At 35.9% G+C, this 22,874-nt stretch overlaps 1 protein-coding gene across 1 annotated transcript; it reads left to right on the top strand.

Moving 5' to 3' along the window:
* The first annotated feature begins 8,034 nt into the window (after nucleotides 1-8,034).
* Nucleotides 8,035-21,197, top strand: LOC145681576 (E3 ubiquitin-protein ligase Siah1-like). Its single transcript, XM_081753211.1, has 2 exons — nucleotides 8,035-8,250; nucleotides 20,324-21,197. The coding sequence occupies exon 2, from the start codon at nucleotides 20,342-20,344 to the stop codon at nucleotides 21,161-21,163; it is 822 nt and encodes a 273-aa protein (XP_081609337.1). The 5' UTR covers nucleotides 8,035-8,250; nucleotides 20,324-20,341; the 3' UTR covers nucleotides 21,164-21,197.
* Nucleotides 21,198-22,874: the final 1,677 nt, after the last annotated feature.

Raw genomic sequence — 22,874 nt, forward strand, 5'->3', positions numbered from 1 at the left:
GAACTACTCTTTATCGAATGGTAAATTCCCTGATCCCTGGAAACTAGCTAAAATTCTGCCATTACCAAAGAAGCCTTGTATTAAATCAAGTAGTGACCTTCGGCCAATAAGTATATTGCCAGTTCTTTCAAAGGTAATTGAAAAGTTAGTGCTTCGGCAAATGATTTCATATATTGATAGCTCTGGCATACTTCCATACGAACAATCTGGGTTTCGTAAATTTCACAGCACTTCTACTGCTTTGTTAGGTATTAAAGACAATGTTTTCATGCACTAAATGACAAATATTTGGTCATACTAGTTTATTAAACCTTTCAAAGGCATTTGACCTTGTACAGCATGGTGTTCTCTTAGCAAAAATGAAATACTATAACTTTTCAGTAAAAACCATAAAATGGTTCGAATCCTATCAAAATAAGAGAAAACAGCAAGTTACTTTACGTAGTTCCTCCATTATAAAATTTCTATAGCTGCTGTACTTGATAGAGGTGTTCCACAAGGCTCAATTTTAGGGCCAGTTTTTTTCACCTTATACACTGCAGATCTGGTATCTGTTGTACAGCATTCAAAGATGTACTGTTACGCAGACGACACTCAAGTGTTTATAAAAGCCTTGCCTAAGGACTTACCACAAGTTGTTCGACTCATTAACAACATCTATAAGTAACTGGTGTATTGATAACGGTCTTATTATTAATTCCTTAAAATTTACTTATACTGTTTTAGGTTCCGCTAATCAACTTAATAAAATTGCTCCTGACAAATTAGAATTACAAATAATAGATTCAAACATTAGCTATTCACCTTCTGTTAAAGGGAGCGCGGTGCTCAGTGGTAGAGCGTTTACCTCCGGTGCTTGGGGTCCCTGGTTGGATCCCAGCTCGCGCCGTGTGGATTTTGTGGGTGACAAACATCGTGCTCGTGGGTTTTCTCGGGGTTCTCCCGTTTCCCTCCACTTTCTTCATTCCATCATTTCATTCAGTTCTCATCTTCACCGTGTTCTTTAGCCTAACCGGCATAACCGTGGGACGTAAAACTTAGAGATTTCATTTCATTTACATTTTCACCTTGAGTTAAAAGTCTTGGAGTACAAATTGACGATAAACTTTCTATGAATAATCACGTCTCTACTCAGTGTTCAAAAGCTCTAGGAATACTAAGAAACTTGTACAAAATACGATACTGTCTGTCCAAAGATACCAAGCTACTCCTGACACAAACGCTGATACTTTCTTTGTTTGATTATTGTGATGTTGTGTATGGTCCGCTTCTAACAAGAAGCAATGCCATCCTGATCCAAAAGGTACAAAATTCATGCATCCGCTTCTGTTACAACATACGAAAATTTGATCATATTTTGCCTACTCTTAACAGCAATAGCATGCTGACAATGTCCAAAAGACGACATTTGCATTATTGCTCTCTCATTTATAAAATTCTTAAAACAACACGTCCAGCGTGTTTATACAAGAAACTCACTGCTAGGTCAACTATTCACAGTCACTTAACACGCAAAAGAAATTTGTTTGATATTCCACACCATAGACTCAAGCAAACCACTGCGGCATTTTCAGTATTAGCACCAAGGTCATGGAATGCTCTACAAAATGTAGTAAAAGAAGCTAAAACATTTAATTCTTTCAAGAAAATGTTAAAAATTTATTTACTCAACCAACAAAATTTAAGTTCAGGTACCCATGATTTGTATTCTATCACTTGAAGTACGTAAATGAAATCATACTTCACTTGGTACATATTCTTTATTAAATAATCATGCATTGAAAATATATTTCATTACCCTCCTCCCTGCATTGTGAATCACAAGCATAGCTTATTTTGCCTCTATGTTATTGATCGGTATGTGTTTGGTTTCATGTTTGTATTTGTATGCTTTTTTTCTTCACTTCTCGTACTTGTGCGTGTGTGTGTGTTTTGTTAAAAGTACCACTTTTTTTCTTTTTTTATCATCTTACTGTATACCTGTATTTTTAGTTGTATATAACCGTATCTTTTGACTCAATTGATTGTATGTATTTTGTATAATTCAATGTACTTCCTTACAAGGGTTAGGTGGTAGAGCAGCAATATGCAGAACCTCGCCCGCTTGAATAAAGCCTTTTTCAATTCAATTCAATTCAATACTATATAATTCACATTTCACTACTTATAATTAAACACATATATTATCAAACCACAATCTAACCGTCTTTTCTGGGCCAACTAGGCATGCACCTATATCAGAATCAAAATAGGAAGATAAGTCTAAATATTTCTGGGAATTATTTTTGTAAACGCCAGCAAAGAACAACTTTAAATAAAATAAAAATATTCGTTAAATTGTGCTTGTTCCATTGATATTTATTTGTTGTGACTATATGTGCAACAATAAGTATTCTTGTACTGAATAAACCAGGTTTGAAGAATTTTGTCAATATTATACATTTTTAAGTCACTGAATTGAAAAATATAATTACGTTTTTGTTTACCTAGATTTTTTATTCTGTCCAAAATATTAATAATTTAGACACGTAGCAAAATATTGTGCAATTTTCGGAAATACAGCCAGATCACTCTATGGAAGGAGGTGCTAAAATAAAACTAACCACGAATCTTTTTCGTTGCCTTTTCCATGTTCTCAAAATTCAACTTTTGCCTACTAAAAGTAATTTGAACTGCATTATTAATACGTGGAAAACGTTATATCAGGTTTTATCTTAATTTTGAAGAATCTTTCAACGAAACGAATGTTTCAGCTTACGGTACTGTCGAATATTAACTGATCAGCAAGCATATGCAACGAATTATGTTACTGATGAAACAGTAGCCCATCTGCTCACAAGAATTTAAAGGTAATTTTGCAGTTGAGATATTTTCCCAATTATTTTATTTGGTAGATTTTCTTTCACAATTTCAGTTCAATACTTCCTTTTAGACTTCACTAATTGATGTTCAGGTGTTTAACATACCTTACTTCTCCTAAAATCAATAAAAATTGCAAAATATCTACAGGAGGAGAAATTACGTAAGATTGACTTACATTTAAAATCATCATCTTTGTATCCAAAGTTCATGTACAGTCGTCAGAAGAAAACCTGCAACATGAGCATGTAAGTTTATTGTGAAACAACGAAGTCTTTTGCTCCAAATTAAGTTTGCAGGGGAGGACACCGAGGTTTCTCCAGGCGTGATTCGTGACAGTTAGTCGTTATGTTGATTCCCTGCGCTGTTAGATGTAGTTTCACAATAAACTTACATGCTCATGTTGCAGGTTTTTTGCTGCAGAGTGTACCTAGTCTAGCACCCAGACTATCAGCAAATTAGGAGTTCACAGATCCGTTCCCATGGCAGCGTCACATTAAAAATTTTGAAAATATTTATCACAACAAATTAAATCGAATATTTAGAATACGACAATACTAGAATTCATAGAACTTGGAAGAATTTCCATAAACATATGCATTTCAATGAATAACAAACTTAATCATTAGTATCACTACGCCCACATATAAGCTAGTTAAATAACGACATAAACAAAGAGTACGAAAAATTAACTATTATTAATAAACAAAATTAGCAACAAAATATTATAACATTCTTTAACAAATAACACAATAAAATGATTAAAAATCAAATTCGTATACACTATACCTCTGTAATTTGTCAGGATTAAGTGAAAATGGAGTTTTAGGTGTCACATGAGTTGACACCGACTAACAAGCATCGCCGCACAGTGGGGCGAAAACGCAAAAAGCTGGCCAAAAGTAAAAAAACGAAAGTTTGTAATATACGAATTTTTTAATGTAGTTGGCTAGAGTGATGTTAGAAGGGCCCAAATCCATAAATAGAATAGGGTTTTTACTTTATTCCGACTACCTGAGCCACTCTTAAGTAGACCCTTCAGCAGGTCCAATGCGTATAGAATAATAGAAAAATTGTGACGCGTTTGTTTAAACGGTTGTAACTTTCGAACGCGTTCATAGTTTTTAAATCTGTAAAGTTTTCCTATATCGTACTGGTAAGTAGAATAAGTGTATGAAGTGAAAAATTAATAATAATGATGTAATAATTTATAATTTGAATCGTAAGTCAGGCAAAATTTTCACATTGTTTATATATTTTATTAACTTAAAGCGTTGAAAACATTATGTGCACCCCCGTGCACCACGTTCATACTTTGTAGAATGGTAGTCTGAATATCAATTAATGCTGTCGACAAAAAAGTAGCTGCCAAAACGTGCCAATTACGAAGCGTGTTGATGTTAATTATTGTTCATTTAATGTTACAGTGACAAGCCGTTGCAGTTATCATGACCGAATCAAATACCAATAATTTGTGTCATTTAAGTAATAATACATTTCTAATCAATAAGAACGTAAGTAACAAGTAATTGTTCATCAAAATATGTGAAAAAAGTGAATGTTGTTAAAGATACATTGTGAAAAGTACGAAGTATGTTGACATTCTTTTTATTCCGCCATTTTGGATCCGCCATTTTGTTTTTTTCAACTTTAGTTGCAGAATCGTAATCAGCAACCTCAATAACCCCTTTATCGCCACGTTTGAGAACATTTCTATGACTTTTTCGACTTTTGCAAATTTTATTCCGCAATTTTGGATCCACCATTTTGTTTTTTTTCCACTTTAGTTGCAGAATCGTAATTAGCAACCTCAATAACCCCTTAATACTAAATTTCATTTAATTTGAATATAGTTATCATATTTTGGCCAGCTTTTTGCGTTTTCGCCCCACTGCACAGTGGGCCAGAATCAGAATCTGACTGGAAAAAAAGTAGTTTTGGCAACTACGTCTAATCTACATTCGAACAGCACAGTTGCGTTAAGTAATAAATAAGGTTTCTTGCTGCGTATCAGTAAACACGGATAACAGCATATAGTGGCGGCAGCAGCACTTCAAAATTGATAGTTCATTATCTGTTTTATAGCGCGCTGAATTGGGGTAGTATGAACGTAAGGTTTGCGGTTTAATTGCGCATGTGAAAAGGCAACGAACGATCGCAAAATAAGCTATGAGTAAAGGTATGTATATGTACTTGCTGTTTGACTAAAGTTTTGATTGATTGGTTTACGTTGCTGTTCTGTAGAAGCATTTCTAGAGAGTCGAAGTATTCACGTATTGAAGAACTGCTATTGGAAATTGAAATTGAGATTTAAAAATGTACGTTCATGTCTGTATTGAGATCTTTCGTCATGATGTAGTTTGATATATGTATTTCGAAATACAGTTGTGGTCTACTGCCCGTTCTTGCCCGATTTTTATATTTATCGTCTTTTCAAAGTTAGGTGTAGCGAGCCGGATACGCTCTTCGTGGCGTGAAGAACCTGTACGAGGTATTGCGTTCTAAACCATCACTTTATAATTATGATACGAACAGTTATGGAATGTAAATTCTTTCTGTGGATGTTCTTCGCAGTGTGAGAGTGACTTTAAGTGCCTTCAAGGAGTACGTTTGAGGAGGAAATTTCTGTAACAGAGTTTCACATCTTCCCATTCACCATTGTGAACACAAGTTTAGGGATATCATTTACTTCCTTTTCCTGAATTGGTACATCAGTAGGCTTTAAATTACGTATTTGCGTTTCCATTGAACATACCTCTTTTCTCGACAGTTCAGTTCTCTTTTCTGGTACAATAATTTAATTGGTCGACAAAATCTAGGCGACGATGGTTAGGGATTTTGCTACAAAATTGCTTTGTCAACCTCCCTATCTGATGTTGAATACAACTGTAAGGGAACGAAGGAGATAGCAAAAATATCTGAGCCACTAGTTCAATTTATCTTCTGTTTGAACTTTCTGCTTGTATACATTATGACAACTGCTTCCATCGCAACCCCACTCACACACTAATTTCATTATGTCTCCATCTTTGATGCACTGTTTAATATAATCTTCATTAAAATCACGATGCGCTCAATTGTCTGATTTACTATTGCTTGTAAATTATCTTCGGCTGACGTGTCAGTTACTATAATATTCTTTTCTCTGGGATAACGCTTTAATTTTGCTTCCCACACCACTTTATACGACGGATATATGTCACAATGTTCTGCCTTTGCACCTAGTCTCAAATTTGCATACTCTCTTTTTGTTAAGTTGTTATCTATAATAAGTGCCACGACTTCATCCGGAGAATAAGTGTTTAAGAGAATTTTGGAGAATGATAAGCCTTTTTGATTTTCGTTGCTCCCTTAGGTGTCGTTTGAGTGATTTCTCCTAATACAACCGCGGCATCTCTTTTTCCAGCAGCTCTCAATGAACATTGGGTAGCCAACACCAGTTTTTACTCAGAATGCTTTGTAACGAGTGGTTGTACAAGTTTTTTCTTCGACTTTGTTTCCGGATCTTCGAAGAGTTTACTAGGTCTGCCTAATTTGCTTGTCAAAGGCCTATGCTCTTGGCTTCAAGAGATCGTTTTGAAACCAGTAAATACTTTATCAGAGAACTTAATATGTCCTTCCAAGTTCCAACCAATCATTTTATTTGGATAAAAATTTATCAGTCATTCTATTACAGCTTCCAACGATTCTCGAAATCACTTTGAAGGCACTTAAAGTCACTCTCACACTGCGAAGAACATCCACAGAAAGAATTTACATTCCATAACTGTTCGTATCATAATTATAAAGTGATGGTTTAGAACGCAATACCTCGTACAGGTTCTTCACGCCACGAAGAGCGTATCCGGCTCGCTACACCTAACTTTGAAAAGACGATAAATATAAAACTCGGGCAAGAACGGGCAGTAGACCACAACTGTATTTCGAAATACATATATCAAACTACATCATGACGAAAGATCTCAATACAGACATGAACGTACATTTTTAAATCTCAATTTCAATTTCCAATAGCAGTTCTTCAATACGTGAATATTTCGACTCTCTAGAAATGCTTCTACAGAACAGCAACGTAAACCAATCAATCAAAACTTTAGTCAAATAGCAAGTACATATACATACCTTTACTCATAGCTTATTTTGCGATCGTTCGTTGCCTTTTCACATGCGCAATTAAACCGCAAACCTTACGTTCATACTACCCCAATTCAGCGCGCTATAAAACAGATAATGAACTATCAATTTTGAAGTGCTGCTGCCGCCACTATATGCTGTTATCCGTGTTTACTGATACGCAGCAAGAAACCTTATTTATTACTTAACACAACTGTGCTGTTCGAATGTAGATTAGACGTAGTTGCCAAAACTACTTTTTTCCAGTCAGATTCTAATTCTGGCCCACTGTGCACTGTGCGCCGTCTTGAGGTGTGCATTTCTCTGAAGGTAAGGAATAGCAGGGAAAATTTCGTCTCGGATTGTTGCTTCTGATGAAAAATGGATCTGCTACAATTGTAAATGGTCAAGACAATGGTTAAATCGTGACCAACGTTCAGGTCGGTTTTTAGAACTACCTCTGCACCCATAGAATATGTTGCTGGTATGGTATTCTTTAGTAGAGGTGATTCATCATGTCTTTCTCCGTCGAGGGGAAAACCATCACTAAGGAGGATTCATTACAATGCTGGATTCCATGAAATGCTATCCATAGAAAGTTATCCAGAAACATACAGTAACTTAATGGTGATATTACATGATGTTATCATGTTGTAGGAAAATGTACCATATGTCTCTCAAAGGAGGTATAGACTGTCCATTAGTTATGATTTGAAACCTTTTCTCACCCACCGTATTCTACTGACATTTCTCCCACCGACTTCAACATCTGGAATTTCGAACATTTCTTAGTGACGGGGAACTTGTCTGGGAACAAGCGGTGCAATGCAGACGAAGATATTTTATTCTAATCGCGGACTCAAAACTTCTTTCGTCATGGTTTTTTAATTGTTGGATGAGGGAAGACACACGTTAATCATCAATCGATCATATTAATCGCAAGAGCCCAATAATTGCAATTTCACTCATTTTGCACGGTATCATAATAAGTTTACTAGTTTAATATTGTTTGTTATAAAACAATGGGAATTTTAGTGGTGTTATAGGAAATAATTATGTATCCATGCCAACAATGTGAACACAAATTAGTTCAAGTTAATTTCCTGAATATCTACTTCAGTAGAGTGAAGTGGAGACATAATGATTGAAGTAAAATTTTCTCGTTAAGTATTTGGCATGTTCTTCTGTTTCTATTATGGGTGTTCATCAATTTTACATTACTTCTTCATTTGGACTTAAGAGTTTGGGATGTTATAATACAGCTTGAATGATTTACAGGTAATGTCATTATAAGTTACCGATTTTACTTCAAGTGAAGTCCATATGAAACAAAGAAACTATGAAAGACGATGAAGTGTCGAAATTAATACCAATGTTGTCAGATTAGGCTACAAGTAGCGGATTGGGCGATTTTTTAAATGAACTCGCTACCAAAATTTCGAATTGGGTGATACGCTACTTTTTGGGCTACTTTTAATTATTTGCAGGCTATAACTCTTAAGAATGCGATACGTGTTTATTTTTATATATGAAATAAAAAAAATTATTAGTTTTATAAATTTATAATGCAATGAAAGTTTTGTTCGTTGAGTATTCTGATCACGAACAACAGTTTTACTAAAACTAAAATGTTTGATATTAATTCAATTCTTGTTTTCGTTGACTTTTGTTAAGTTTGCGCTGTTCCAGTATCACTGACTATATTGCTGTCGCGATTAATGCCTGGGCCAGGTAGTTATGCGGATCTGTGTAAATATGAACATCGAAAGTTTAATTGTGTTGCTGTATTGTCCACGCTATCATAATACATAAATGGACTTAACAATAAATCTTCGAAAATTTATGTCTCTCAGATCAAGAATTTAGCAAATGAATTACAGAAGTGAGGAATTACAGTGAATAAACATGCTGTAAACCTTGAAGAGTGTATTTCAGAGAGCACAAAACTGATTTAAGCAAACATGTCTCCTTGAAAACCAGAAAAGTCGTCCATTTTATACTATCACGGTCTGCCCATGGTGGAAAGACTACAAGGTGGATGCAATGCAGTGCTACATTCTTGTCTCTCTGGCGCATGACGTCATCTTGGTCGCAGACGTGGTCAACGAGAGGCAGATGAACTTTTAACAAGCGCTTGCTCGCTGGTATTTCACACGCAAACTTCTCTTGTATTTGTAGTGATCTTCAACGAAGTGAAAATTTTAGAACAAACAGTAATTATATAAACGTAATGTAATCAATGATTAAGCTAAGTTAATTCAAAGGAAGATATTTACAATAGCAAAAGAAACTGCAATATCAGTTCATATCAAACAACTTTGAAGCTTGAACAAGCCAATATTGCTCACTACATTTTCTGGTTTTTCTTTCTTTCTTTCTTTTCTTTTATAAACATCTTAAGTAATACACTCGAGTATGTAGAGGCCTCAATAGTCTATAACACAGTGTGTCGTTAACGCATTTCATTATTATGCTCAAGTATATTTTCGTAACACATTGATCAGTTTCGATTTACTATTATTATTATTTTGCTTGAAAGAGAATTGTTTACTGATGACATATAAATTTTGAGAATATCTAAGGGGCGAATTCATGGTTTTCATCAGAATCTCACAGAAGGTTAAAAACTTTATTGAGAAGAGACGCACGTATTTAATATTTTAAACATCGCTTTTATTTTTGATTTATATAGAAAAAATAATCTTATTTGAAATCGCTGATGGTTTGTTTATTTATAGAATTTATATTTGAACAAAAGAATTGGTGAAATTGACAGTTCTCTGAATATTAGTGTCAAAATTTACGCCACGACAAATTGTAGGTCTATTATTAAACATTTGTACGAAATAGAACGTTACATATACTATAATGTTCTAAAAAAATATAGAAATAAATATGTATATATAAAGCACCTCAAACAAAGAAATTGCAACAACATGACTATTTCAAGCAAGAAACAAAGTACTAGGGATAGGTGAAGACAATCTAGGGGTGTTACAACTAGACTAGAAAACATATAAACCATAAAATTACATCAAGTTTTTTCTTTTCTGTCCCGTGGACTAAAGAAGACATAAGATAAATGCAAGTGAATAATTATGTGGAATTTGGTGGAATGAAAATGCGGGAGTACCACGAGAAACTCACGGACACGATGTTGCCCACCACAAACTCTCTTGACCTAGAAGAGGACCAATACTCCTTGCACCAGAGCTGAGCGTTCTGCCATTCAGCCACAGTGCTTCCTTGATTGTTCGAGAATCTACCATATTTTTAAATTTTGTAATTCTTAATTTTGTAATTCTGGAGGGGGGCCCTAAATATGTATATGTAAGTATCCAAAGTTATGATTAAAATGAACAAAAATTTCAAAATCTGAGTGTAAAAATGTCCCGACAGTGTCGCCCTGACATGGTAGGTGGATACTTTATTCTCTTGATCTAATACATTGTTATATATCTTTGTAACCGTTAATCGTTATTACGAACATTCCACTCGTTAGTTAATTTGAAGTGCAATGTCCCGTTTGAGCACCGAGGCTACAGCTATTGCAGACCTCGAGAATGAAATGGGATCCGAACTACTTTAGCGCGTTCAATGTTCTCCATATGAGTAACTCGAGGGAGGCAAGCCCCCTAGATCATCGTGCGTCCCTTCTCGAATTACATGCCTGCCTCTGTGGGGAAAATTTTGTCTCAATATCTTATGTAGAAGGAAATGATGATAGAAATGATCACCTCTGTCGCACCCCCTCCCTCATGATTTTGAACCCGGGTCTTACCTCGAAGTTCGTCTTTTTAAATCATACTATTGGATATTTGTATGAAGAATCAACATAAGCTACTGTAGCCCTATATACTACTATTACATGCTATTAATACTAAAAAGAAACTACATAATGAAAACGTGTTTATAAAATTTCATCTAACATTGCATTTATTTATTATTTTTATGTAAAATTTAACCATATTTTTAGGTTTATTTTGTCCTGTCGCCTGCAAGCTAAAATTCATTTCTGGAGACATTCCCCCCCCCCCTTTTTTTTGAGGAAATCTAAAGTATTTTATATTAGTTTCTTTAGTTTTTCTGTAATAATTACTACAGTCGTACACTGCACAGTTAGGCATTCTCGATATCATTTAACAGAACACAGTAACAAAGAATTTCCACTTAAGCCGCGCCTTTCCCCGTTGTCTCTTGCAAACCAGATGACGTCACAGCCACGACAGCGCTACAGGCGACATGCGCATGCAACCACCTTGTAGTCTTTCCACCATGGGTCTGCCCAGTCATAGCATACTGCAGTTCTACTATTGTAGATGTAGTAGGGAGTTTCCGTGACAGACCATTACCAACAATCCGAAATTACTGTCCCCACCTAACCTTTGCTAATTCAGACATCTGATGTCTGACATTTTTATGTATTGGCTAAAAATAGTTCAAATCCGCTACTTTTGGAGCACAACCTCGCTACTTTCTAATCTTTAGATCTGGCAACATTGCTTTCTACTTTCTAAAATAATAAGCAAGGTTTCATACTTTTAGGAATGCTTTAGATTGCGAATGTATTCTCTCAAATCAAAAGTTTTAATAATTAGCAGATCAAATATAAATATTAACATACAAGTAATTGCATATGAGGATGACTGTTTCTAAATGATATATGAATTTTAGAAAACTCTTCATATTCTTCCTACTTTTAAAATACGATCATTTGTGAACGTAGCAAATTAGAAAAAGGATCAAATTAATGTAAGTAACTAATTCCATGGCCTACAGAACTCAAAGGTTCAATGATGCATTCACAAATGCTCTCCATTGACTTCTATCCTTAGTTAACTAGATCCAGTTTGTAGTTTATAACCCTATTTCTGCGAGATCCATCTTAATATTGTCCTCCTATCTGCACATAGGTCTTTTCTCCGATTGGGTTTCAGTTGAAATTTCAAAAGTGTTTCTACTTTATTCTATTCTGGATATATGACCTGCCCACCTGAGCCTCCTATTCTTGATGACCCTAACAATCTTTGCTATAAGGTACAAAATATGCTGTTTCTCATTATGAAGTTTCCCAATTCCCGTCTCTTTGGGTCTTTTGCTAACCATGCAGCACAACACGCATAATTATCGTTATATATATATATAAATTTTAACCTTCAAATTCCTTGACAGAATTCGCAAAAACAAAAGAATTTAGTCTAAAATTTCACGAATTCCTTGCTTTCATTCCATATTTAGTTTTGTTGTGAATATGGTTTTCGTGTGTTAATATTGATTCTAGATAATCGAAAGCATCCAGTTTGTCGAAAGTAATTCTGTAAATGTTTCTGAATATTATCTATCATTCTAATGTATTAACACACACTTGATTATCAATAGATGAGACATTAAAATATTCTGTTAGATCCTTCTTTTAGGCATATAGTTAGCACATGCTCTGAAAACTGAACTGCACAAAGATCGAAATCTCTAGCGAAATGTGACTGTGAATGAGTCCGTGCTATAAGTACGACCCTGAATCAAAACAAGCATTCATTTAGTGGAAAACTCCAAATTCATCAGGTTGCAAGACACCACGTCAAGTTCGATCCAATATGAAAATAATGTTGACTTTTTTATGTGAATTGGATTGTCTAAAAGGAATTTCTTCTCCAAGAACAAACAGTGAATTAGTAATTTCGTTTGGATGTCTTGAGAAGATTGCATGAAAGTATACGATGCAGAGTTCAGAATTGTAGAGAAGTGAAATGTGGTTATAGCACCACGGTAATGTCCCAAATCACATATCCATGTCAGTGTGACAGCTCTAGGCAAAGAACAAAATTGTGCTTGTGTCCCATGACCCGTACTCACCAGATTTCGCGCCCTTTGACATTTTTGTTTACGCGCCTGATGAAGAGTCTGAAAAGGAAACGATTCAGTGACGTCAATGAAGTCAAGGACAGTACGTGGGAGGAAAACATGATAAATATTGCTCCAGAAGTGTTTCGAAACGTTTCAACAGTAGGATAAACGTTGGAACAATGCATTAAATCACATGGGCAATTCTTTGAAGGTAATTATAGTAATATACATGCCGACATGCATCTCTAAATCTACCTAAACAATGTATCTGTAGGCAACAATAAAACAAGGTGAAAGCATTAAATATTTATGGTACTCTCTTTTATATCACAGCAATTATACTTCTGAAAGTTGAAAAAGAAATAAACAACAAATTGTTCACAGGACGTTTCACGATATTCGTTGGAGTAAGTCTAGTGTAGATTATAGTCGTCGAGCAAGAAAGATCTGATATTCTGGTAGCATTTAAGCAAAATAAATAAAGAAAAGAAAAAAAAAACTATTACTTTAAATTTTTCCTCAGTTTTTCATAAATTTTCGTCTTGTGATCATGGTAGGCTTTTGTTTTCTGTGTCTCGTGGTGAAGTTTTCATTTTGTGCTTAGTGTTCCGACTTGAAGTAGCTACCTAGCTAGCAATTTTAGTGATGGTACACACCTGTTCACAAAAAGTTGGAAACTCGTTCAGAAACTAAGTCCAAAAAAGTGATCCTAGATCCGACACAATTCCCGCAGATCTATACACAGGGAATTGCATTTTGGAATAAATACTCAGAAACAGGTAACGTGTCTAGAGTACCTGGCATTGGCCTTCAAAGGGTTTCAACCCCACAACAAGATCGGGCCCTAGCTGATGTAAGCCGTCGCAATCCTTTCATGTCATCCCGGCAGTTAGTGATAGCGTCTCGTTTTCCTGGCTCCTTCCTCACTGCTCTGCGACGCCTTAAAGATGCAGGGCTTCACGTATATCGAGCCGCGTGTAAGGAGCAATTGACGGATAGTCATAAAGTTGATTGACTAGCATTTGCTGAGGCAAATATTGGACGTAACTGGGATCATGTAATCTTCACAGACGAAAAGATATTCTCTTCAGCAAATGATGGTCCTCGGCTTGTATATAGACCCACAGGAAAACGTTACGATCCACAGTACATGCACAGAACGCATCGAATCGGGCATGTTACTATTCACTGCTGGGGATGGCTGTGTAAGGATACAGTTAGTGAATTACACCGTATAGAAGGCCGATTGAACAGCCAGAAGTATCTGGATATTGTGCAGTATGGCTTGCTCCTCGCTGCGAGAAATTTATTTGAAGACGGAATTGTAGAAGTTCAACAGGATTATAGCTCAATACATGATTCACATCTAGTTCAAGCCTGGTTTCAAGAGGAACCCAATGTTGAGTTAGTCGACTGGGTTCCAAGAGGATCTGACTTGAACCCAATGGAAAATCTATGGGCGGAAGTTACAAGAACTCTACACGAAAATTGTCCTGATCTCCCACCAAGAACAGCTGACACACTTTGGGAGCTAGTTTCTGACGCGTGGGAAAAAATAGCACAGGACAGCAATATGTCGCTAGCTTGGTTAACTCATTATCAAGAAGATTAAGATGTGTCATCGAAGCTAACGGCGATTATACGATATATTAATACCTGAATAAAGATTTGTCTTCATACCCAGGTGACCTTCGAGCTCTTTCAAGAGCTCACTAAGTTTTTCAATTTTTTCCTTTAATATTGCTTTCATTGGGACGTTTGCGTTTCGTCGGATGTGCAATATATATTTATTTCTGCTCCTTTGTTTACCCTACACAGATAGTCCAGTGGTTAGCACGTGTGCCTTTGGTGTACGGGGTACCGGGTTCTATTCGAGCTGGGAGAGGCTTGTGTTTTTATCTATCTATGATAATTCTGTGTTCGTCCCTTGTTGTTAAAGAGGCACTACTAAAACTATAAAACTGAGTAAAACAATTACAAATGAAAAAATCAGTTACTGAGGAACGTTCGGTAAGTCAGTTTTGTTTTCGCGTTCGATGTTGGGTCTTATAGTCGCGGGTTCAATTCCCGTTAAGGGTCCATTAAAATTTTACTTGAACTAGAATTTATTTGCATAAATCACCAGTCTTCTTTAGCCTAAAGGACTTAAACGTTGAGTATATGGTAAAAATGAAATAAATAATAAGACAGTAATAATGCTATTAATCTGTATCAACCTACATATGATACAAATGAAAAAGATGTTGTCTATCAGAACAAAAAATGGCTTAACCGTTTGAAATGATTTTTATTAGTTAACATTTTCACCTACCTCTGACCCATGGGCACCCGAAGGGGGCAGGGGGCCGCCCGCTGACTTACGAAATGAATACAAACAGAAATACCAAACATAATATATAGCAATCATGAAGATAGCCGCTCCTAGAACATTTTAGGGTGCCTTGCGCGGACTGGCTTGTTGTCACGCCATTTTTATTAAGATGCGTATCCTAACAGAGGAGAGGACTTAAAATTTATGCCAAAATAGAATATCTCACATTTCTGAGATGAAACTTGACCCCATGCCGTTAACGTCGCTAACATCTAATGGTTCACTTGCCGGTAAATGTCGATCGCCGATATAGCGACGCATCGAAAGGTTGCCGCTAGTGTGTCCCTAGCGGCAGGGTTTCGTCGAGTCGAAACAGACATCTAGAGTAGGGGTGTTGCAGTTACCACCACGTAGCGGCGATGACTTCTTTTCGGTCCGTCTTTCGAATCGGCGAAGGGACCGAAACGACTTATCGCCAGTCATGTGCATGCGTTTATTATTATATATTTGTTTTTCCTGACGAACATTCCTAAAGTAAGCTCCGGGGTCAAGAGTAACCCATGCTTCTACATCACAAGGTTGCTGTTTCGCGCCATTCCGGGAGAACTGTATATATATTTTGTAAGTGCTTTTTAGACTCATCTCAATGTAAATGAATCATTCATATAGGCTATTTGACATATTTTGGTGGAGTAATTTTGTAATTCATTGGCATTTCGTCGCGTCTGTGCCACCGGTGGCCCACTGGTGGTATAATTTTCAAAACGGAAGTGGGGCCACCGCGGATCGTTGCAGTGGGGCCATCATATTTTGGCGAGAGGTCGCTAGTTACCCATCGATGGTCCACCGACGCTTACGGCACGAGGTAACTCTAAATTAAATTTAATTAGGAAATCACTATAGTTGCTATAAGAACGTTTTTGAACTTGGACTGTGTAATATTGGTCTTTTGAGGTAAACATTTCCTAAGTTCAACTTCGTGTATCTTCGGGAAACAGTCAACCAAAGATGATAGGTTCGAACCCACAATCCAACGTTCACATTTGAAAACATTCTCTAAATCTGTATTTTCCTCTTTTAAGTGTAATAATATATGTTGATCCGTTATTAACTGTACTGTAGAAACAATTCATCATTGTAATACTTAAGGATAAAATATTTCGAAATTATGAATACATGGGAGCACATGGTAGTTGCCTCAATCCAGCTATAATCAATGCCCTCAATTTCCTTCGTGCAGTTCAAATCGATTTTCCTGCAAGGTGTTACACAACGTCAATTAGTCTACTTGTCTACGTGTCGAACTGCTTAGCCAAAGGACGAGGAATCGAATCTCGGAGATGGACATGTAAATTTTTATTACTTGCAGAATTGTGCATTTCACCCATAATAAAATAAGCATTAAAACAGTTTGTGTTTCCGTGGAAAAGTAAGAATATATTTTAAACTTGTGAGCAGTGAAGCAAAACGAATTGGGCTCATAGTTGTCCGAATACCTGACGATTTGAATAAATCATACGACACGCCTTTAGTATGGAGTTAAAGAGCTTTCTGATACGTATAATGAAATCTCACTGACCTAAAATCCATTACGAAATAGGACCTACCAGAAGCTTCAAAGTCTGCGTCACTTCGGTGAACGCTGTATCGTAACTTCCTATAGGCTATAAATTTCACTTACTTGACGTCTAGCCAGTCGAACGTACTTGGTTTGTTAGCTAACTATATTGAACGGATATAGACGAACAATATGCAAAATCCATTTTTCAATTTTGTCAGGAAACGAAGAAAATGTGACGCTCTTATGTTTCAGAATTGTTGAACTTTTTTTTTTTTTGGGGGGGGGGGGGATAGATTTCACTCATCTGCTGTAAGTAGTGACTACTGCTGTTAACCATTGCATTCTTTCATTTTTCATTCTATCCTCTTTCAAGTTCGGTTCCACATTCCATTCCATTTAGTTTCATATGTTCTGTTCGATTAAATACACGTTCCTCAATTTCTTATAATATGTCCAAATTAACAAAACGGTTCTCTTGCTTTCTTTCTAATAATGATGATTTAGATTTCAAGAGAGTTAATTTTAAATAAACTTGCAACCAATTTGTTAATTACTACGGCCATTGAGTTCTTCCTCATTGCGTATTAATATATATTTTTCAGTGTTTACATTCTAAGAATAATAAATATTTATGCCACAATTAAATATAATTGCAGTATACGAAGGTTAAGTGGGTAATAAAGCAGTTCAAGCCAATATCTCACTTCAATCTGTATCGTAGATTACTATTCTCGTTAAACGAAATTGAATATTCGCACCCAAAATTGATTTTATCTAGGTAGGATGGATAGGGATGCGCACGAGACAAAATTTGAGGCCGTCTCGTCTCGACAATATGCTGTAGAAGTGATGTCTCGACTCGACAAATGTATATTTTTCTATTCGAAGAGCTGTGTCTCGACTCGAATTTTGTCAGGAAAATTCTCTCTCGACTCGACTCTGCGCATCCCTAAGGATGGACAGTTTGAAGAGCCCAGTATTCCAAAGCTGGCGGGGTAAGCAATTACACTATTACGCAACATCTATTTCAGATACAACCATTATTATACACTTCATTTTTACAAGCTTCTTCTTATAATAACTATATCGATTTCCTACTTAAATTCAATTATAGATAATTGTTTCTTATGTAGCAGCTAATATTCATGCTATACAGTATAAAACAAGTACACATTCAATGTAAATAAATACAAATGTAAGATATTACAGATTACTGGCATTGCGATTTAGTCCGATTTTAAGCAGTACATATTTTCTAAATTATTGTTCAAATTCCTTTATAAGAATCTAGATTATGAGGTTCCCTAAGTTTTTGTAATGTAAAAAAATACAAGCATATATATATATATATATATATATATATATATATATATATATATATATATATATATATATATATATATATATATATAGGCGTATTTTAACTTCCGGGCTTGATCCCCCCCGAAATTTTATGTTTATTCAAATAAAATATTGTAAAGTGAATGAAATATCTTGTAGAAGGTTTACATTTCCAAGAATGAAGTTAGCACAGCCCCCCGAAATATATATATGAATAATTTTCATTTTGGATGTGTGGTTTTAGGTATTCAACTGTGTTCACATTTCTCATTTTTAGCGTTTTCGTATATGAATTATGGACATGGCGGGCTAGTAAATGTGACAGGGATTTGGAAAGTGACAGTTCGTCGGATAATGTGTTTCCAATCACTTCACAGTAGAAATTTATATTTAAAAAAAAGTTCTAATATACTTAAAAAAAGGAAGAAAAACTTTAACTTTTCCCACGGATGCTCGAACCGTCGGCCTTCGTTTCTGAAATGTTAGTAGCAGTACTAAACCCGCTTGACCACAGACGCAACTTACAAGAGATTGTGTTATAATATTGATAATCGAATCACTTTAAGCACAGGTTCCTAGTTGGAGGTTTAAATATCCATTTTCTGTAGTTTTCAGCAATTTCCATTTAAGATAATGGTTGATTTTGCATATTAGAACTGTGCATGAGATGTGCAATCAATATTAATCTCAGAAATAAGTACGGTAGTTTGATTTTGTTTTTACATTTTCACATCGCTCGGATGACAGTACGATTTGCAGCTAGTGTCTATATAAAGAACGGAGGGAAAATGCAATTCCCTGTGCATAGATTTGCGGGAATTGTGACGAATCTAGGCTCACTTTTTCGGACTTAGTTTCTGAACGAGTTTCCTGCTTTTTGTGAACAAGTGTGTACCATAAAAACGTAATATGTGTTATTTATATCACTATAGTATATAGAGAATAAAACGTAATATGTACTTGGAGAGTTTCAGAAAAATGTCCCATTTTCACGCTTTGGAAATACGATAGCTTTAAGTTTTCCGAATTCAGTCTTTTTGCTTGTCTAAACACAACATTACCTTTCGTGTTATATTTATTCATTTTGAACTTTACATTCTGCGGTACTGCTCTTTAGGCTAAATGAGCCGAAAAAAAAAACACACACAGGGTGTAACAAAAAAAGTACCGTAAAATTTTAGGGGTGGATTCCTTATGGGTAGACAAACAAAAATGTTCATATGACCATATGTCAGGAAATCCATTGTTACAGAGTTATGGCCATTGAGCCGCCTGATGCTGTCAAATTCACATTCAATGCCACATTCTGATCGCTCCTTACTCTGACTCAATTAAAACCTCAATAACTCACACCCTAATTAAGGTAGAAAGACAATTTTGGTATCAATGTTTTCCTGAAGGACGATGCTTTCCGCCGATATGTATTTCATGGATGGGGAGGTACCATGGCGGCCGTGGCAGGAAACTACCTGTTTTTTGTTTTTTTTGCATAAGATAGTTACCCTCCTCGACCATGATATCCTTCACGTACATGAAATACATGTCAGTCGAAAGCTTCACCCTTCAGGAACTCATTGATACCAAAATTGCCTTTCTAGCTTAATTAAGGGGTGTATTATTGATGTTTAAATTGAGTCACATTAAGGGCGACCAGAATGTCTATTTCACAGCATCAGACGGCTCAATGGCCGTACTTCTGTAATGGTGCGTTTCCTGATATATGGTCATATTAACTCTTTTGCTTGTCTACCCATAAGGAATCCACCCCTGAAATTTTGCCGTACCTTTTTGTTACACCACAAGGGACCTTTAGTGAGGTTTTGTGTTAAATAATTTTGTGTAAAGACTCTTTTTTCCATTACAATTAGTAGGAAAGAGGGATTTTTAAAATTCTGTTTATCTTTTTGATTTATTAGGAATGATCAGATAGACCATATCACATTTTCGAGAAACTCGGTAAAAGAGTAGAAACTCGGCCAATGTGTGTCCCTGCCCCTTCCCCGCCCTTGAAAAAATCCTGCAGTTTCTGTATAGTCATAAAAGTTCTTATTTGGAACTGTTATAATCTTCAGGTGTGCATGTATAAAACGTGATCGTCTCTAAACACTTTTCTATTCGTAACTCATGTGGCAACATCGCATGTGTCGCAGTGTGCCCTGCCATCTAGTGAGAAAGTTTTACCCTAAATGTGACTAGCGATCCAGCTTAATTCATTCGTTGTCAAGATTTATTTTGCTTAAATTAATTATTTTTATGGAGTTCACATACAATAAATATCACGTTTTTAATTACAGCTGCTCGTATCTACCAAAATGGGGACCTGTGCAGAAAATTTTGTGTTCGATATTGCCACACTGCAAGATTTGTGGAAAATATTAGAATGTCCGATATGTAAGGAAATGCTTATAGCACCAATTTATGTTTGCGTCAGGAACCACCAAATTTGCGAGAACTGCCTACAATCTTCTCGCAAATGTCTACAATGTGAAGAACCTTTTGCAGATATTGATGATACAGATCGAAACTTGTTCGCTGAAGAGATTGTGAGAAGGTTGCCACTTCCTTGTGTCAACAGAAGAGCTGGTTGCAATGAGATACATCGGGGTTCAGAGAAAGATGCCCACGAGAAGATATGTGAGTTCAGGCCTTATAAATGCGCAGAGCCGCAATGCAGTGAAGTGTTGAAAAAACCCCATATGATAAAACACTTACTATCTAAGCATTCCAGCTGTCCACGAGAAACAGATTCAACGGTGTTTGATGCAACAGGTCATAAGAAGAAGTGGACTGTTACTCTTTCAGAACCATTTATAGTGTTTGAAGTCGCAGAATGGGGGTGGTTCTTCTATTACTCTAAAGAAAGCAAAGATGGATCGTGGAATATCTGGCTGCAATATTTGGGCACTGCGAAGGAAGCCAAAAAATTTTATTATCAGTTCAACATTCTGGATAAAGAACGAAGTCAAGAAACTGTCTTTTCAAGTCCTGTACAGTCTCTTCATGTTTCACATAACACTATTATGCATAGTAATAACTGTTTATCACTTTGTCCCAGAGTAGTTCAAAGATATAAAGCCAATAAAGAGGATTTTCAGTTTATGGTTAAAATAAAAACTCTAGAAGAATGCCAGTAAATTTAAAAGGGATTGAATAAACTATTTCAAGGGAAGAAAACGGCATTTGATTTTACTGTTTGTAAGCAGAGTGTAAAGTCGAAACTTCTTCTTGATTACATTTTTGTAATGATAATGTATTTATAAGTGTTATAATCAAAATATTATGATGTAAGGTGACTGCAAGTATATACGCTAGTGCAGCTAAATACGCCAAGTGTTCAGTGCTGGGACGTTTCCGACGAAATTCGCTAAAATTTCCCTTCAATATGTGCCACGGTGTTGGACAAGTCGGCGCATATTCCGACGAATACTCCGGGAGATAGCGCTAAGACCACCACCCCGTGCACTGTTGTTTGCTTCGAAAAGGTTCCGTGGAAGGACGTTATTTCAATAGAGGTAAGAATCCGTTATTAGTACCATGCTAACTCAGAACATTACCGATTGTTTACAGCAATGTATTTATTCGTATCCATCTAGGAACACATTGTCTTGTAAGTGTAATTGCAGTATTTGTCATTCCTTGGCTACTAAATCAATTCCAAGCATGGTACAGCTAAATACGCCAGGGGCTTGTGCAGGACTGACTGCAGAAAACAAAGATGTTTTCATTTGTTTCACATGTTTCAAGTAATATCAATGTATTTTTTTAAGTCATAGTACACTGTTTGTTTATCTTCTTATGGAGTAAACCTTTCCAATTTGGAACTTCATTTCAACTTTGGAGATTATCGTTTCTACATTTCATCCTTTTATCTTCATCTTGCACTTTGGTTATTCTAATTTTTGCTTCAGCCATGTTGTGAAGTAATATTTGGGTTCGTATAATACAGACGATGAAAGCAGTTGCAAGATTTATTACAGGTTTCTAGTAGTATCCTAGACTTGGCGTAGTTACCTGCACGTGTTGGTAAATACGCCGCTTTGTAACATTTTTTTCTTTTACCTTGGTTACAAAATAGAAGTAAGTCGAATCATTGCCACATTCTTTTCTACACGCGGAAAAGGCTACTCTGCAACACTCATATGTTGTTTTTTGTGTTTCATCAAAATAAAGACCATAAAAAATCAAACACCCTTAACATGGCGTATTTACTTGCACCGACCTTATTTTCTTGCAGTTAATATTGAATTTGCAAATGGTAACCTAAGAATATCAAGGCGACTTGGTATTTTAGCAACTAGTCTGGTTGAGCTCGTCGGGCTTACTACCTTAAAATAAACAAAACAAGAAACTTTAGTATTAGTATTCTGACACTTTGTTAAATGTCAGACACGCACATTTAGCTATAATTTAGAAGTGAAAACCATATATACATATTTCTTAATATTGAGGTAGGGTGGACGTACTACTTATGGCCACTTTCATGTTATTAGTCCTTTATTAAGCTTTATGCTGTTTTCAGTCAATCGAAACGTAGCTTATTAAAACAACAGACTCATTCAGTAGGCATTATGAATATGGATATGCTGTTACATTTTGTGTGTTGTGATGCACAGAATTCTCCAATTACTTGTGGAATTTCTTACGTAAGAGTTTTAAGTTTTTCAAAAAATTGTAGAAAATTTATCTGGTGGCCTGGTAAGTAGAAACTTAGATCCCTGGTAAGAAAAATCTCGGTATTTCTTTTATAACCTCAAAACACAACAAAAAAGTGCAATGACCATTAGTGGGTCGACATATTTCGTGAGTAATCTGTGGTGGCCAGTAGGTAGCCATAAGTGGTTTCAT

This window comes from Thermobia domestica, chromosome 3 (assembly GCF_964235325.1).
Source record: "Thermobia domestica chromosome 3, izTheDome1.hap1.1, whole genome shotgun sequence".
Lineage (NCBI taxonomy): Eukaryota > Metazoa > Arthropoda > Insecta > Zygentoma > Lepismatidae > Thermobia > Thermobia domestica.

Coding starts and splice junctions, on each gene's coding strand:
- LOC145681576 (XM_081753211.1), top strand. CDS start 20,342: ATGGGGACCTGTGCAGAAAATTTTGTGTTCGATATTGCCACACTGCAA.